We start from the raw sequence: 17237 nt of genomic DNA on the forward strand, positions 1-17237 counted from the left end.
ATCCAGTTCAGACACGTTATAAAACCATTTAAAGACCATTTGATCAAAAAGATACCCACCACCTTGACACACAACTTTTAAATATTTTTAGTTTAGTAGTACTCATCTCATTTAGTCCATGTAAATTACTTCATTTCCATTTTTTTTTTTTTTGCCCACCCCGCCACCATGGGACTCCAAGGCTCACCTCCCAGGTCTGCGACAGTCGACTGACAGAAGCAGTATTGAGACCCATCACGATGGCAAAGAAAGAATTCAGATTTCTCTGGGCTTTGCAGCTATAAAATAAAGAGAGTAGAGGATACTTTGAGGAAACATTCTTTCCTGAGATGATCACAAAAGATAAAACTGAAAAGACTCTCCTAGGCCACAGAGCTCAGGAATTCTGCTCTACAGCCTATGTACCCCTTACTGCCCCTCAGCTGTCTTTAAATGCCAAAGAAATGATTCAGAACACCTCAGCTCACCCTTACCTAAAGAAAAAGATCTGTGCTCCTGACACCCTCCTGACATTTCACAAGATTCCTCCTTTTTAAACCTGTGTTGTGTGCATTTACAATTTCAACTGAGCACTCTTTCAAATTCATGTTTCTTTGTATATCCTGCACTCCCCTTTTAACAGCTCACTAGTCCTGATTCCTTCATCAAAATGCTTTTTTTCATTTTTTGACAGACAAGCCCTTCTCACCTCACAGGTCTAAGCTCTCCTTCCTATTACATTTAGACACTTTCCTTTGCTACTAACAAAATAGCTACTATATTAGGTATATATTTAAAATACGGCATATATTAATGGGAACACTGTTCCACATTTCTTACTTAAACAAGGAAATGAAATGCAAAATAAGATCATGCTGAGCTCCATTCACTTCATGAGGCCATCCACTCTGCATAACATCGATCATGCCCAGAGACTTAACTGGTCAACATTCCACTAATTTCCAAAGCTAGCTAGGAGAGCTTGGAATGGCAGAGGGAGCTCGGGCTTTCAGGGCAACCAGAATAGCCTGAGGCCAGGCACTCCTTTATCTGGAGAGCATTAGAAAACAACTTCTCTGAGGTAGGGCTTTAAAACAAAGTTAAAAAAAATTACCCTACCTTGAAAGTTTACTAAGAAAAAATATGAAGTACTTAGCAGTAAGCAGAGTATATATCAGTGACCTCGTGATGTTTGTCTAGCTTCCCTCAGATGCCATTCCTTCATGAACTCTCCACCAATGTCTCATATGGAATTTAGGAACCGTGTAAGTCTGTGGCCTGTTTTTTCGGTTAAATACCATGTTATGTTATATACTATGGATTATTTACTATCATCATTAACGGTGATGTAATATTTTATCAAGAGCATATTACATAATTTATTCCTCTAATGTGGACAATAATTTTCAATTTTCCCTGTTACACAGAATGCTGCAATAAATTTCTTATACATACAACTTTTTACTGTATTTTTTTTTTCCCCATTAAGTTAGACTTCCAGCCATTCCATGGTTGGTCAAAAGCTGAAGACGTTAAAGGTTCTCGATACATACTACAAGCCGCTGTCGCCCAAGCTATGCTGATTCCCAGTTGTACACACAGCGTATGAGATTGTCTAGTTCAGAATTAGGAGAATGACCTGAGCTGTGGAGTGAGTAGGAAGACCCACAGAAGCCGCGCTCTGGCAGGCCCTTCCTAAACTGGCCTGCCTAAGAGCCAGCCTCACAGATTAGGTACTGCCTGAGTCCGGCTGTACCAGGCTCCAAGCCAGGAAGGCGCAGGCCTGGGGGTATTCTACAAGTTCCACTCCCAAGAACAGTGGAACCCGGAGAGGCCGTGCTGCCTCCACACCTCGTGCGGAAGGTATCTGGTGGACACGGGTCTCATAGGCACCTTGCTGCTGAGCCTCCAAGGGGCACGATCTGTTCCTCTCATGGTCCTCCTGTCTGGCTTTTGGCTCTGCCAGCAGTTCCTTGGTAAGTGTGAGGCCCTGTACCTTCATTTAAGTGACCGCTTATTTGTTTTGTTTTGTTTTTTTTACCAACTTTCTCCTGGGTAGACCCTGCTTGGTACAGTCCATGAATAAACTAAAACAGGATACCTCGCAGTCTGTGATTGGGAAACCTACTTGCATTTGAGAATCACTGCTTTCACATGGTGACTCCCCTTCCTCCTGCTGTTGGTGACTCCACTTCCCTCATTTTACTTTTTCTGACTCTTTACACCCTGAATGTTCCCACCAGCCAGAACAGACTTGAGTTAGTGACATCTCCTGAGATGATGTTTTGAAATACCAGGTTCCTCTGCAGAGGCTCTTGTGGTCAATAAGAACTGCTCCATCACTCTGCTGGAAGCTCTTCAGTTGGAAGTCTCTCTTACAGCGGGTCCCCGCACCTTATGATATGATGGAGGCCCCCACTGGTTATGCAATCCCTGCTAGATAGTAGGTCCCTTAAGGATGGAGTACATGTCTAATCTTTTTATATTCTGTCCATCACCCAGGTGCCTAGTACACAGCAAGCCTTTTAAACAGCATTTGCTGAAGTAGAAAACAAACTTCTGGGGAAATGGATTTATCATTATTCATTATAAGGATGTTTATTATTCTACTTTTTATTCAGCTTCATTAATCTATGTGAAATCTTAGAATTCCCATCTTTTTATCTTTTAGCTCCCAATGAACAATTTTCCTGATCCATACAGCTGTCCTTTTTAGTCATATTTTAAGGAAAAAAAACCTCAGAAACACACATATGACTAACATCTAAATCTGTTATAAAAAAAAAAAAGGAATTAATACAGACACAATTTCTGGAGAAGACAAATTGATACAGTGCAAATATCAGATACCATTCCAGGCTGAAATCCTCTGTTAACAGCGGTCATTCATTCCATGATAAGAACAGACTGTCTGACACTAAACATTCCAGTTCAGCAAACACTCCTTTTGTCTTTGTGTGAGAAAATAAAATCCACTCAATACACCGAAGTGGGGGATGGGGATGGTGAGAAGGAGGGGAAACATGAATATGCAAATAGGATGCCTTAGGCAGGAAAAACACTTCATGATTGTGGAAATTACTATTTTCCCTTGGTTATTCCTACTAGCGTGATTATAAGGAATTTAACTCTCTGTTTCTGTTGAATTCTATCCACTGGGCTAGGGATAGAGACCATCACCATAAAAATTCAAGAGAATGGAGCCATATGGAGAAGACGTGAATATATTTCATCTCCCTGAGGACAGACAATCTTATAGTGGGAACTGAGCTGGGCGGTGTCGTTTTACTCCTTGGTACATTAATTTTCCATTTATCCAAGTGACTAGCATTTACAAGAAAGCTTTTTAGCCAAAAGAGGCTCATCTTCAGGAATTTCACAAGCCATTCTGAAACACAATGGCCAAAAAAAAAAAGCATTCACCATAAAAGCAGTCCAATGATTATAATATTTAGGAATATCATGTTATCTATCCTTCCACACCCAGTCACACCAAATACCAGGTCAGGATCCTTCATGGTCTTTTGGCTAAGAAAAATTATCTTGCTCCTGGGGTCCCTTTGCTACAGTTCAATGTGCTAGTTTCAGACCAACCTTCCTGAAGGACATCTCTGATACTGTCAGTCTGCTGCCTAAAAACTTTCAAAAACTCCCTTCTCCTTTCTCAATTCAGTTCAAACTCTCCAATCTGAAATTCAAGATCTTTTGCAACTGATCCCGCCTGTCTTTACAGACCATTCTCCCACAACTTCTGCATACATCCCCTTCCACTCTTAATCAGAAGATGTTACCCTCTCTGACCACAGGCTCTGCTTCATTGTTTCCGCTGAGTCGGCCTTCCACAGAGAGTGTACTCTTTTGAATTCCTACCTGTCACATCTTCCCCAAGAATTCAAATAGATTCAAAGGCAACTTCCTTCAAATTTTTCCTGATCCTACTTTCTACACCCTTGGGGTATGAGCTCTCCCTCCTCTAAAGCCCTCAACAGAATTAGATCTTCTTCTAGGGCATTTCCCCATTCTACTTTGCAGAGCTGCCAGCTGAGGTACAGAAATGCCCACTGATACACTGCAAGACTCACAAAGGCAGGAGCTGTGTGTAGACTCAGTCCGATTTCCCCACACTACCTTGTATACATCTGTACATATGAGTGATCGATATTGACATGTATTTGAAAACTGATATAAAAACTACTTTGGAAGACAAAGGACAAATAAAATCTTAAGGCTGGGAAGCAAAAGGAGTTGAAGATTTTGATTCATGCTCCCTGCTTCTGCTGGGGAGTGGTCCAAAGAGCAGACTCTTAATATGACTCTGATATTTTAAGAGATGCTCCTAGCAAGTGACTAAAATTTCATTCAAAATTTTCCGAGTCACTGCTATTTACTCAAGTTCTGTACTCCCCACCCAAGTACAATGATTGATAAGAAATAGTCCCTGTTCTTGGAAAGCAAACACAGCCTAGTGAAGAAATCCTACATAAACAGATAAATTTAATAAATACAGTATGATTTTAGAAGGTTAAAAGCATATGTGTGCAGAAGAGAAGTAGTACCTCTGCATTTGAAAATCAGGGGTAACTTCAGGAAGGAAGTAATATTTGACTGAGATCTTGAAGAATGGCGACAACTTGCTGGGTGCAAGCGGCCATTCTTGGCAAAGCCAACAAGTGTTCATGCTTGGAAGATGAGTGGCTGGAGCATGGGGTGCACCCAGGAGTGAGGCTCATGGGGTGGGGTGAATGATTCTCACTTCCGCACATCATCATCCCTTTTTTTCTGGCCTCCTGTAGCTCACCTGGGCACACTGCAGTTCAGCTGCAGGATGAAGGATGTGTGTACTGCCTGCTTATTAGTGCAGAGGCAGAGAGCAAAGTGCTTATGTCTGATACTTTGACATTTACTTTAAGGTATAAATACGTGAAATGCAAAGATATAAATATTCAAAAATGGACCTTTTCAGCCATTTGGTCATTTAACTCCGTATTACGCGTTTATATCCCAACCCTTATCATCCTAAGGAAAAAAGAAAGAAAAACAATGTAGTCTCTCAAGGAGACTAGAGGAATGGCACTTCTCACACTAGAAACTTACTGAGCCGCAATTTTGATGAATTTTTTCACCAGCTGCACTCGCTTGCCCAGCTGGCTGCAGAGCAGAATCTCCGTGGCCACCCAGAGCTGGACCTCATTGCATCTCTGGAGCAGAAGGCTGAGGTTTGCAGTGTGTTCCCCACTTCCCTGTCTGCTGAATGTGAAGTAGATCAGCTCTTGCTGAAAGAAAATGTATTCATGCCAGGGTTTATTTATAGCAAAGTACAGTTAATACAAAACTCGGTCAGATTTTAAGAGCTACTTCAGGTAGTCCCTCCCACATTATTAATAGGCGAACAGATAATATGGCGAATAGTAATACATTAAATTCAAAGTGATTTAGTTTTAGAAGTGCCTCATTCAATAATGTTCACCTAGAACTATGTAAGTGATTTTTCAGAATATAAGGAATACATCTCTATATAAAAATCTAAGATATCTTAAAGTTGAAATCATAGGATAAATGGAATCTCCTAATTTCCCAAACTTGCATGTTGAAAAATTCAAGTGAAAACTAATCCTAGTACTACTAGTATTTGTTAAGGTGCACATCAGACCCTCACAGGTCTGTTCTCTAAGACAACGGTCCTCAAATTTAGTGTGAATCAGAATTACCTGGAGGACTGCTGAAGCACAGACTGTTAGATCCCATCCCTAGAACTTCCGATCCTGTAGGTGTGTGGAGGGGCTAGAACTCTGCATGTCTAACTAACGCCCAAGACCCACTGATGATGCTGGTCTGAGTACTCACTCTTTGAAAACCACTGATATAAAACATTGATATAAAACTGATATCAAACCATAAATGGAAAGAGAATGAGATTAAGGCAAGGTCTAATAATGTACAAAAGCAAACAAGACCAGTAACTATTTATATAGACGGATGATGTGCAAAGGAATAGAAGAGATTTGCTTTTAAATAAGTGTGTGTGTTTGTGAATTTTACAGAGGCAATCTACATTCTTCCGCTGCATAAGCAGGGGTATATCCTAGTCTACTAACATTTCCAAAGACATAAGCCATTTAGCGTGAACGAATTTACTACTTGCTCACATTCTGATCATAATATTGACATCTGTTTAATGAGAAAATATGAGGACATCGGGATCTCTAAATTGGGCGTGAGGTTCCTTCTTCAGAAGGAAAGGCCACTTAAAATAAAAAATTTCACTACATGGCAAAGCAAATGCAACATATGGTTGCAGGGGGCTCTAACATTTTTCATCTCTTGATTCCTGTGAGCGTTTCCTCTGGCCAAATGTACTTGTGAATCGTCAGTAGCATTTTGCTCCCAATCTATTGTTTCAAAAATGTTATAATCTGTCCTCAAGTGAAAAAATGATACATAAAAACTTGAATATATCCAAAAATGTTCAATAAAGTACTCGAAGTCTTATAATGCAGTCTAAATTTATAGAATGTTCTTAAGTAAAAAGATGGATAAGTGTGTGTACATACATAAATATGAATACAATTGTTGTACAACTATCATAAACTTCATGAAAAAAATAAATCTATCAATATCAGAGGTAAAATAGTTCATCAATCCCATTAGAGCCTTATCTCCAAATACATATGTATTTATATGTACAAAATATAGCATATTTATACATTACACAAGCATATGATCATACTAGAAGCAAATAAAAGCATGCTCACATATTCTGATTTTTTAATAATTGAGTCAGTCTTTCAGTATATTTAAAGTCCCCAAATACCTTTCGGACCATGTTATTCTAGCATAATATTATCACCACACGCATAGATACCCTTCACAAAGAATTAACAGTTAAAACAGCATTTGTATTTTATCTTTTCAATCCTCACTTACCTCGTGAATTGAATTGAATAGACTCCAATCAAAATTCATTAATTCCAGAGCAAGATCCCAGGTGTTCATTCCCAAAATCCTCATCGACCTTTGCTGTGATTCCTCATTTTCTGCAAACGGGTTCTAAACCAACAGAAGCAAAAAGATCCTCAGGAATTCCCAAATGTTTCGCACTGCATTGGCTGGTTGTAGCAAAGCACTAGAAGCCCACATTAGCAAAGTAATCATTTCTGAGTGCACTTAGTATTTTCCCTGGTCTGTTCACCTTCAGTGAGTTACAGGCAATTTAGGAAACGGTCTTGGAAATAGTACAACGTGATCAATGATACTTCAGTGAGTTCGCCCACTCCTCCTCCATCCCTCTCCCCGGCCCCCAGGCGCACACATACACACACAAATCTGATTATAAAACACTGCCCTGGCAGACAGCATAATGAAAGCGAAAGCCCTGAAATCACTTTGGCTTCTGGCAAGAATTAATGTGCCAGCAGGGTTAGTATAAAAACAAACAAAAGAAATGTCACGGTGCACTTCAATAAAGACAGACATGGCTTTAACAGAAACTATGTTTAACAAGTCTCATTCCAGACACACATTTACACATTTTATTAAAATGCCCATGGTAAGTGAAAAACATTTAACACGAAATAAAAAATAAAAATTATTTCATTTATATCCCATGGTAGATTACTATTTTAAGTATCAACTGCTTTCCCTATGTAAATAGGGCCTAACCACTATGAGGCTGGTAACAGTATTTCCTTAAGATATGGCCTAGGCCGGGCGCGGTGGCTCAAGCCTGTAATCCCAGCACTTCGGGAGGCCGAGGCAGGTGGATCACGAGGTCAAGAGATCGAGACCATCCTGGTCAACACGGTGAAACCCCATCTCTACTAAAAATACAAAAAATTAGCTGGGCATGGTGGCGCGTGCCTATAATCCCAGCTACTCAGGAGGCTGAGGCAGGAGAATTGCCTGAACTCAGGAGGCGGAGGTTGCGGTGAGCCGAGATCGTGCCATTGCACTCCAGCCTGGGTAACAAGAGCGAAACTCCGTCTCAAAAAAAAAAAAAAAAATGGCCTAAAGTTATTAGATGCCATCACAACTTTAAATCTATTTCACCACTAAAGTTATTTAAAACATTAATTGGCATCTTTCCAAAATAGTTGATGTTTTCTAACGAAAATATAAATTCTCCCATTTGAAGGGTTAGATTTGAATAATAACTTTAAAACAAAAAGAAGGAATCGTGAAAAATAAATGACATAGTAGGATAAAGGGGATATTCCAGGTGCCAAATATTAATCCCTATTTCTAAACTAAAAAATAAATTATTTGCATTTTAGAAGTTTTACATTTGATGAGTAGGTTTCCTATTTTTTTTTTTTTTTTTTTTTAAATCTAATGACTGAAGATCTTCACAGAGCTTTCCCACAGACTCAGTCCTCTCAGCAGCAGGTCAAGGTTCACTTTGTCTCTGTATCCCCAGTGTAGGGCTAAGTGTTGTGCTCAGAAAGTACTGACTAAACGAACCAGCTAACCAACCAGTGGAGGTGGAGGAAAAGCCGAGGTTTCTCAGGGACTGGTCTGGTTAGGCTAAGAACAGACAGACTCTACTGCTGACTTTCAAAGGAAGAACCAGAGTGAGGAAGCAGCACACATACCTGCTTAATAATTTGGAGGTGTCAGGATATTTCTACTTGGCTTTTTGTCTGCATTTTCTTCCTGATCGGGTCCCTTACCCAACTGGAGTTACTAACTCCAGTTATTCAAGGTCAAATAACTCTATTCAAGGTTGTCCTGCCCTTGCCAAGAAACATGAAATTTTTCTATCTCATTTCTTCATTGCACTAATTCCTGTTTTCCAAGAGGATTAACTAATCTATATGAAAGTGACAGTGGGTACTGGTGTTTTCATGTGTTATTCTTGCCTTACAATGTTTGATTTTAACTGACATCTTTTGGTAATGAAATATTTAAACCTATGATTCCACTGGGACAATTTTAGGTGTTATCAAGAGTTGGCGGGGGCAAGTTTTGGAGGGTAGGATGGAGTCTGGCCTCTCTCAGAACATATTTCATAGCACCTATTTATTCCGTCAAGGCATTGCCCAGGCCAGCCTTATTTTCTGAAGGTGGCCCTGGATGGTAGAAGACTGAGCGTGGAGATGCATGGGAGGGAGCTGCCTGAGAAGGCCACATGTGGCTGGCGGAGGAGGCGTGGGAGATACTCAGAGTGGTGATTTCCTCTACCACAATGATCCCCACAGTAGCTACGGGTCAGATCATCCTCCTTCATGGGAAGGGGTAAGATCAACCTCATTATTTACTCAGAAATGTTGTGCAGCACCAAGGTGGTCACGTTTCACTGACAGAATTACACAGGATCTGTGACCTGCTGAAGGACAGCACGGGAAAGGTCCAACTAAGACATGTACAAATGAAGGGAATACGCAGGGGCTTCAGAGTCAAACATATAACTACATTTAAAAATCCTCACACTCTGGCGGAGTATGGTGGCTCACGCCTGTAATTCTAGCACTTTGGTAGGCCGAGGCAGGCAGATCAAGAGGTAAGGAGATCAAGGCCATCCTGGTAACACCGTGAAACCCTGTCTCTACTAAAAACACAAAAAAATTAGCCAGGTATGGTGGCATGAGCCTGTGGTCCCAGCTACTCAGGAGGCTGAGGCAGGAGAATCGCTTGGATTTGGGAGGCGGAGGTTGCAGTGAGGCAAGATTACGCCACTGCACTCCAGCCTGGGCGACAGAGTGAGACTTTGTCTCAAAAAAAAAAAAAAAAAAAAAAAATCCTCACACTCTACTGAGGTCTTTAGGAACCACAGCAGCAATGAATTCATCCACTTAGGATAAGTGTTCTTAAATTTTGGACTGAAAGTAACTTAATGCACGGGTTCTACATTTCTCCAGACCCTTTCTCTTTGGCAGCATCTGATGCCCCACTGCCATGACCCTGTTCTACACAGTGAAGGCTGGTCATCCATGCTTTTCTTCAAAGGAATGGAACAAAGTATACTGAAACGTACCGAAACAAAGGTCTCTTTCCCCTTAAATCTACCCAGGATGCATTTCTCGCCTCATCTCCATATGCTCACCGAAAAAGAAAAAATAAAATTAAAATTCCAAGGGAGGAGTCATTTGTCTCAAATCCTTTATTTCAGGGACCAAATGTGTTTTACTTAGGCAGGGTTTAGAACTCCTCACATTGGATTAAATTGAATTAAATTTCTCAATCCCTTTTTGGTTTGTAAAAGTATTGTTATTTGGGAATTGGATCATTGGATAAGGGAGGAAATACTTTAATATTTTTTTCTAACATTCATTATAAACATATAAAAACTATGCTTTGAATCTGACATTTGTGTGTGTATTCCTTTTTTTCTTTCTTTCTTTTTTTTTTCTTTTTTTTTTTTTTGAGATCTCACCTTCACATTCAGGCTGGAGTGCAATGGTGAGATCACAATTTACTGCAGCCTTGACCTCCTGGGCTCAAGAGAGCCTCCCACCTCAGCACATACCTAGGGACAATTGGAGTGTGCTACTATGCCCAGCTAATTTCTAAATTTTTTTGTAGAGAAAGGGTTGCAAACTTTTGATCTGGTCTCAAACTTTTGAGCTCAAGCTATCTTCCTTAGCCTCCCAAAGTGCTGAGATTACAGGTATGAGCCACCTCGCCTGGCCTGTTTGTTTCAAATACAAGGCTGAAGGTCCTTACCAAGGTGTCAGCCAGGTCTTTCCGGTAGACGTATATCCGACCAGATGCCTCGAGGGATTTGGAGATGACTAAGTCATTTGGCTGAAGTTCATGCTTTTCTTTATTTGAAAAAAGAAAAAAGAATAATTAGAAATATAAGAGTAGCAGCAGTAGGCCTACACAGTATATTTAAAAAGTGAAACTTGCCAAAGAAAAATACTTTAAAGTAAACAGAACTAAGTGGATTAATTCAGCTCTGCACACACTGTACAATGACACCAGTGGCATCACGAACAGCTCTCACTGCTCAGCGGCCAAAAAGTGGAGCCCTCTTGCATCCTATAACATTTAGTCATTGTTTAGAACACAGAATAGTTTAAGAGAAACAGCAAAATGTATTCATCTAAGATAACCATACTATGTTAACACTGCTTTACATTTAGGTCTGTTTTTTTTTCTGATTTTTATATAACTGTGCGTATATACACAAATAATTGCATTGATTTGCAATGATTTATGCATAGGCATTTATAATTATTGTGGATACACATATATATTTGCAATTATTCCATACATAGTTTTATATTCTCATATTCTTATAAGCACTTTATCCACTTGCAAAAATTATTCATATATGTCATGTTTAATTGGTTATATACCAATAGCATATACCAATACATATAACTGCCTTGGTATACAAAATTAAATACCAATAATAGTTCATTATACCATCATTTAATGTTTCCTCTGTTGTTGAACATTTAATGGTTTTAAATTTTTTTTGGTCATACAAATGAGATGGCACAATGTATGCTAAGTACTGGCACGGGGCCTGGCACATGGGGGGGTTGGTAAATGGGATCTATTATTATAGCAGCCATAATATATCCTGCTGAAGTCAACATCCTTATGTATAAATCTTTGATTATAAAGGATTTTCTTAAGATAAACTCCTAGTGTTAGAATTACTAGGTCAAAGGGAATGAATATTTTTTATGTTATTGATATAAACTACCAAACTGCTTTCTGATTTTTTTAAAGCCAATAGATTTTACTTAAAAATAGGTATAAAACTTGTACACTGATCATTACTTTTTTTTTTTTTTTTTTTTTTTTTTTTTTTGAGACGTAGTTACACTCTGTCACCCAGGCTGGAGTGCAATGGTGTGATTTCAGCTCACTGCAACCTCTGCCTCATAGGTTTAAGCAATTCTCCTACCTCAGCCTCCCAAGTAGCTGGGATTACAGATGCCTGCTACCACACCTGGCTAATTTTGTATTTTTGGTAGAGATGGAATTTCACCATGTTGTCTAGGCTGATCTCGAACTCCTGACCTCAAGTGATCTGCCTGCCTTGGCTCCCAAAGTGCTGGGATTTTACAAGCTGTGAGCCACCATGCCCAGCCTGATCATTACTGTTAGTAAGTTTACTATTTTGCTAACACAAAAAGTAGATTCTCTGTTTACATTGCATTTCTTAACTACTAGGTTAAATATTTTTTGTATATTCCTCTTCTATCTTATTTTTCTTATTGCAAATTCCTATCCTTTGACTATTTTCTTAAATTGGAGCACTCTTAAAACAAAATAGCTTTCTTCATAGAAAATGCCCTACTCCTAACTACAAAATGCATAGAGGAGTAGACTAAAGTCATACTAAAGTTTATTTCACTGTGACACAATCAACTTTTCCTAAGGGAGCTCTATCCAGCATGACTGGGAAATGCAATATTCTATAGGCCTTTTCTAGACAACTTAATTGGTCCAAATACAAAATATTGTTTTGAACATTTCTGTTTAATGCAGAGTACACAAATAATAATCTAATGTATTCTTTATGGCCCAGCATTATAAAGATCCATAGTGCTATAATACTGGGCTGGTGACTTGTATAGCAGATGTTCTCACATGGCTGGGTTCTGAAGTTCCATTTCCTAGGTTTCATCAGCTCCTTCTTTGTTTAGCTATAATTTCTTGCAGCCCTTTCTGTGCCTATGTATACCTTAAATCTGAATTTATGAGAGCTAGTCACACTTTACAGAATAAAATGTCATGACTTTCTGACAGCAGTTTTTCTATTTGCTGAGAAACATTTCATCCCATCCCCTTATTTTCAGGTTTGTCACTATACTATGAAACATAAAAACTAACAGAATTTTGGCTGGGCGGGTGGCCCACGCCTATAATCCCAGTACTTTGGGAGGCCGAGGTGGGCTAATCACAAGGTCAAGAGATCGAGACCATCCTGGCCAACACAGTAAAACCCTGTCTCTACTAAAAAACAAAAAAAATTAGCTGGGTGTGGTGGTACATGCCTGTAGTCCCAGCTACTTGGGAGGCTGAGGCAGGAGCACTGCTTGAGCCCAGGAGGTGGAGGCTGCAGTGGCCACTGCACTCCAGCCTGGCACCTGGCAACACAGCAAGACTCTGTCTCAAAAAAATAAAACAAATAAATAAATAAAAATAACAGAATTTTAACCTCTCAATAACTAGGTAGTTTATTGTTACTACATACATATAACTACCCTGGGCACAAAACCGCTAAAAACCTACTAAAGCTATGAGAATGATACTATTGCTCCTTTCAGAAAAATCCATAAAACCTCCAACATCTCTGACATCTTAAAACTTTTTTTTTGCCAAAAAGAAAAAATTCTCATCATTTCTTTTTGAAGTAGCACTAAACTATAATTTATTAAAAATTATGTAAGTAGAACAAGGAATGTATTAAAGCTTTTGAGTTTGTTTTCTTCATTAAAACATTATTGTTTGAGGGATAAAAAGGCAAAAAAAAAAAAAAAAGTAGAGGATGGAAAATAATGGCACATTTCCAAATCTGTGGGATAATTTGAGATATGCTGATATTTCTAGTGATGATTAGCAATGGGTCTATACACATTATAATGCTATTGCCCACCCTAATGAATTTAATTTAATAGAGTGTGAAAATGACATTTCACAGCCACCAAAAAGATACTGGGTAGTGAAAGAACCGCTCATTAACTGCCAGCAGGAATCCCAGGGTTGACTCTGAGTCAGGTCCCAAGGGAGATGGGTCTCAGTTGTGCTGCAAAGTTCATTCGGCTCTTCCTTCTCTGGCACCTTCTGTCTGTACGGGGACCCCAGGATCACTCTCTGTAGTGGTGCTACCTTGAGAGGTGGATGCTCAAGCTTAATGCTGCTTAATTAAGCAGTATTGATGAAGCTTAACACTGTTTAAAATCCTTTTATATCGGCCGGGCGTGGCTCACGCCTATAATCCCAGCACTTCGGGAGGCCGGGGCAGGTGGGATCACGAGGTCAAGAGATCGAGACCATCCTGGTCAACATGGTGAAACCCTGTCTCTACTAAAAATACAAAAATTAGCTGGGCATGGTGGCGTGTGCCTGTAGTCCCAGCTACTCAGGAGGCTGAGCCAGGAGAATTGCTTGAACCTAGGAGGCGGAGGTTGCGGTGAGCCGAGATCATGCCATTGCATTCCAGCCTGGGTAACAAGAGTGAAACTCTGGGTCTCAAAAAAAAAAAAAAAATCCTTTTATATCTTTGGTCACTTGAAAATTAAACATAACACACATTTATCATACCTATTTGAAATATATTATTAAAAATCTAACCACTACCTAGTTAAAATTCATTTAGCCCTCATGTTTCTCAAATTCTTTTTTCTAGATCACATTTTGCTAAGATACACAGTTAGAGCCCCGGGAGAGGGAGGAGGGCCAAGAGACAAAGGCTTCATTTGCAAATGTAATCCACCAGCTCGTAGGACCATTTTACCTGCCTGTGAGCAACAGCCCTAGGAAGAAGAATCTGTCACATAATTCTTTACCCTCAAGTATATTCTGATACACATCTCCCAACTGGAGAATGGTAACAAACGGTAAACAGGAATGCAATTTATCTGCTCCCCTCACCCGCCCACATCCCAGGTTGTCCACACAGTACTCACATCTTTCAACTACTGATGCTAGGTCACTTTCTTTGTATTTTTTTCTCAGGGTTAAGGAGATATTAAATAAAGATTGCAAACCAAAAAAGGAGGCCAGCAACATTGAGATCTGACAGGTTCCAGTGAAAACTAAGGAGTCTGTTCAAGCTGCATAGATCAATAGTGTCAGCTTGTAATCTGTGTGATCTTATTCAATACAGACAATAAACCATTCTCTGAGGATAAATAAGGCCCAACAGAAGGAAAAGCTGTAACCAGGCCTCACTCCCCATGTCCACCTAAAGGAATACTGCAGTGTGAGCTTTCACCTTATTGTACAGTTTGTCTTTCTTTCAATAGGGAATCTTTAACTATTAAATTGTCAGTCCGCAATATGACTGGTTCAAGGCAATCTTTCCTTTTTTCTTCCCCCATAAAGTAATTTCACTCTTTAGCAATTTCCCAAGTTAATTTAAATATGAAAATAGAAGGCTTATCTGGAGTACAAAATATGAAAAGCTTTATAATGTATTTCAAAACACTAGCATGCCTCTCTATTCAGTTCTTGGGGAGAAAATTCAGTATCCCACAGTACCCAACTGTTGTCATGGAAACACTTCTGGTAGGCAGCTTCTTATTGTTCCTGTGGTCATTCAGCTGCGGGCCCAGAAGGGAGGACCTGCACTTTTACTCTACAAAAATGCCAACCCTCCCCTTTTGAAGGAGATCAGTGAAAGATTAATATCCAAGGATAGAAAACAACCTACCCCCAGAGAATGTGATGGCTACCAGAGCCAGATCCTCTTCTGCATACTGGACCTTTTCTGCCACAACTTTTAGGATCTCTTGGGCTGTACTGGAAACTTTTGCCTTCACACTGACATAGGAATGCTCCGTTATATACACGTGGCAGAAAACTGCACAAGCGAAAAAAACTGTTTGTAAACAGAGAACAGTGGTCATGACATACAGACTTTTCCAAATCAAGGCACCTGGATCAACTCTTCCAAATCAACCCACCTTGCTATTCTCTTCAGTATAGCACATATAGAGTTAGATTTGCATATTTATATATGCACATGAGCACCTGTGGGTGTATGTCTATGTGCATGCTTGCAAACACATGAAACTCAGATGTTACAAAGCCAGCCAACAAGCAAGAGTGGTGTTTAATCTTCTCAAACTGCGCTGAGACCTGAGTCAGGCAAGTGTGTACTCATGGTAGAAACCATCTGACCATAATATAGTGGAATCTGTGGTACACAGACTGTACTTTTAAATCCCTTCTTTGACAGTTTCTGACATCTCCCAAAGCTGCATATTAAAGTGTCTAATTCATAAATTTTTACTTTACACTCCATTTCAGGACAATCTCAGTGGCCCAATCAAGAACACCGTATTTTGCTACTAGAATTTTCTAAAGTTTATCTAAAAATCTGTCATCTGCCTCGGTTTTTGTGTTCAGCTTTCTCAGTCATTTAAGAATGACTCCCTTTCTCCCATCAAGGTAGTGAAGAATTTAGTTTCCAAATGGAGGTCACATTTCTAGCCTTTTAAGTTTCCTTTTCACTGTCTGTGATGCTGATAATTATTACTAGGATGTTATCACTGTCAGGGGGAATGGATCCTGGAAAATGCTTTCTTTATGACATTAATATCGGAAACTGTTTTAATAGCAATGGATGTAACCGACACATTGCCTCTTATATCAGCTACTATAAATGTGTAAAACGCACTATCTTCTTTTAAACTGACAGAAGGACAATAATATACTTAGATATTCTACTCTTTGGTATTACAAAAAAAACTGGGAGTGAAGCTTCTAGAGAAATTTTATATGCAGCTTAAATGGCACCACAAAAACAAACCCAGGAATGGTTTTATAGAAATGCAAATGAAGCAAAAGTCTAACTGTGAGTTTATATGTACAGAATCTCAAAGTAAACACACCACCAGGAGACATTTGACATATTTGGTTTGGTTGGGTACGTCACTAAAACAATAGCATCTAACAAATAGGTGTTTTATATTTTGCCAACAGACTAGCAAGACAGAAAAAGGCTTTCCTAGATGAAATTTTTCAGTAAGGCAATCCAGTATTTAAACCACTAAATCCAAGTTAATTTTACATCTTGCTAAATAAACTGATAAATAAAAAGAGGCTAGGGTCCTTGAAATACTTTGTCTCTTTGCAGCTTAGCTTGGAAAACTGTATGATTAAACTATAAGACAAACGGGCAAGGAAGGTCGGCAACGAATGAATTAGGAGGTTAGATAATTTTGTTTGCTCTTTCACTTGGTACAGATGACACTTAGTATGAGCCAACAGAACCATCTATTAGGAGCATTATATGCGAACACCATCTAATGGAATAAGCATCCTTGTGACTTCTAAGTTCCAGATACTAGGCAAATATTAAATGATCACACTCAGAATTTCAGCATATGGAGAAAGACAAGTCAAAAGAGAGGGTCTGTGAGTCACAACTGCATTAAATTTTAATTTGCTGTGTTTTCCGGCTCTGCACTTGACTCAACCTTTATCTAAAAGGAGAAAACCACCATTAATATTTCTCGTTCCTCTTTAAAGTATTAACATAGAAAAGCCCTTTAGCATCTTCAGGGTGCTAAAAAGATGTTACCCCTTGTGTTGAATGAACAGCCCTCTTCAGGGGAAGCCATGAGCCTCTT

The 17237-nt window shown here is 39.4% G+C and overlaps 1 protein-coding gene across 6 annotated transcripts in view; it reads right to left on the reverse strand.

Moving 5' to 3' along the window:
* RAPGEF5 (Rap guanine nucleotide exchange factor 5) overlaps positions 1–17237 on the reverse strand; it is a 487242-nt gene that overhangs the window by 21842 nt on the left and 448163 nt on the right. For 4 of the 6 annotated variants that reach the window (XM_074379608.1, XM_074379606.1, XM_010345669.3 and 1 more), the window contains 5 exons: positions 15314–15481; positions 10639–10736; positions 6904–7026; positions 5074–5252; positions 188–278 (listed from right to left, as the gene is read on the reverse strand). In XM_074379608.1, coding sequence (XP_074235709.1) covers positions 188–278; positions 5074–5252; positions 6904–7026; positions 10639–10736; positions 15314–15481 — 659 coding nt within the window. The remainder of the gene's footprint in view (positions 1–187; positions 279–5073; positions 5253–6903; positions 7027–10638; positions 10737–15313; positions 15482–17237) is intronic. The other 2 variants (XM_074379607.1, XM_003935110.4) reach the window with 1 other exon arrangement.

Source organism: Saimiri boliviensis, chromosome 10, assembly GCF_048565385.1.
Source record: "Saimiri boliviensis isolate mSaiBol1 chromosome 10, mSaiBol1.pri, whole genome shotgun sequence".
Classification (NCBI taxonomy): Eukaryota; Metazoa; Chordata; class Mammalia; order Primates; family Cebidae; genus Saimiri; species Saimiri boliviensis.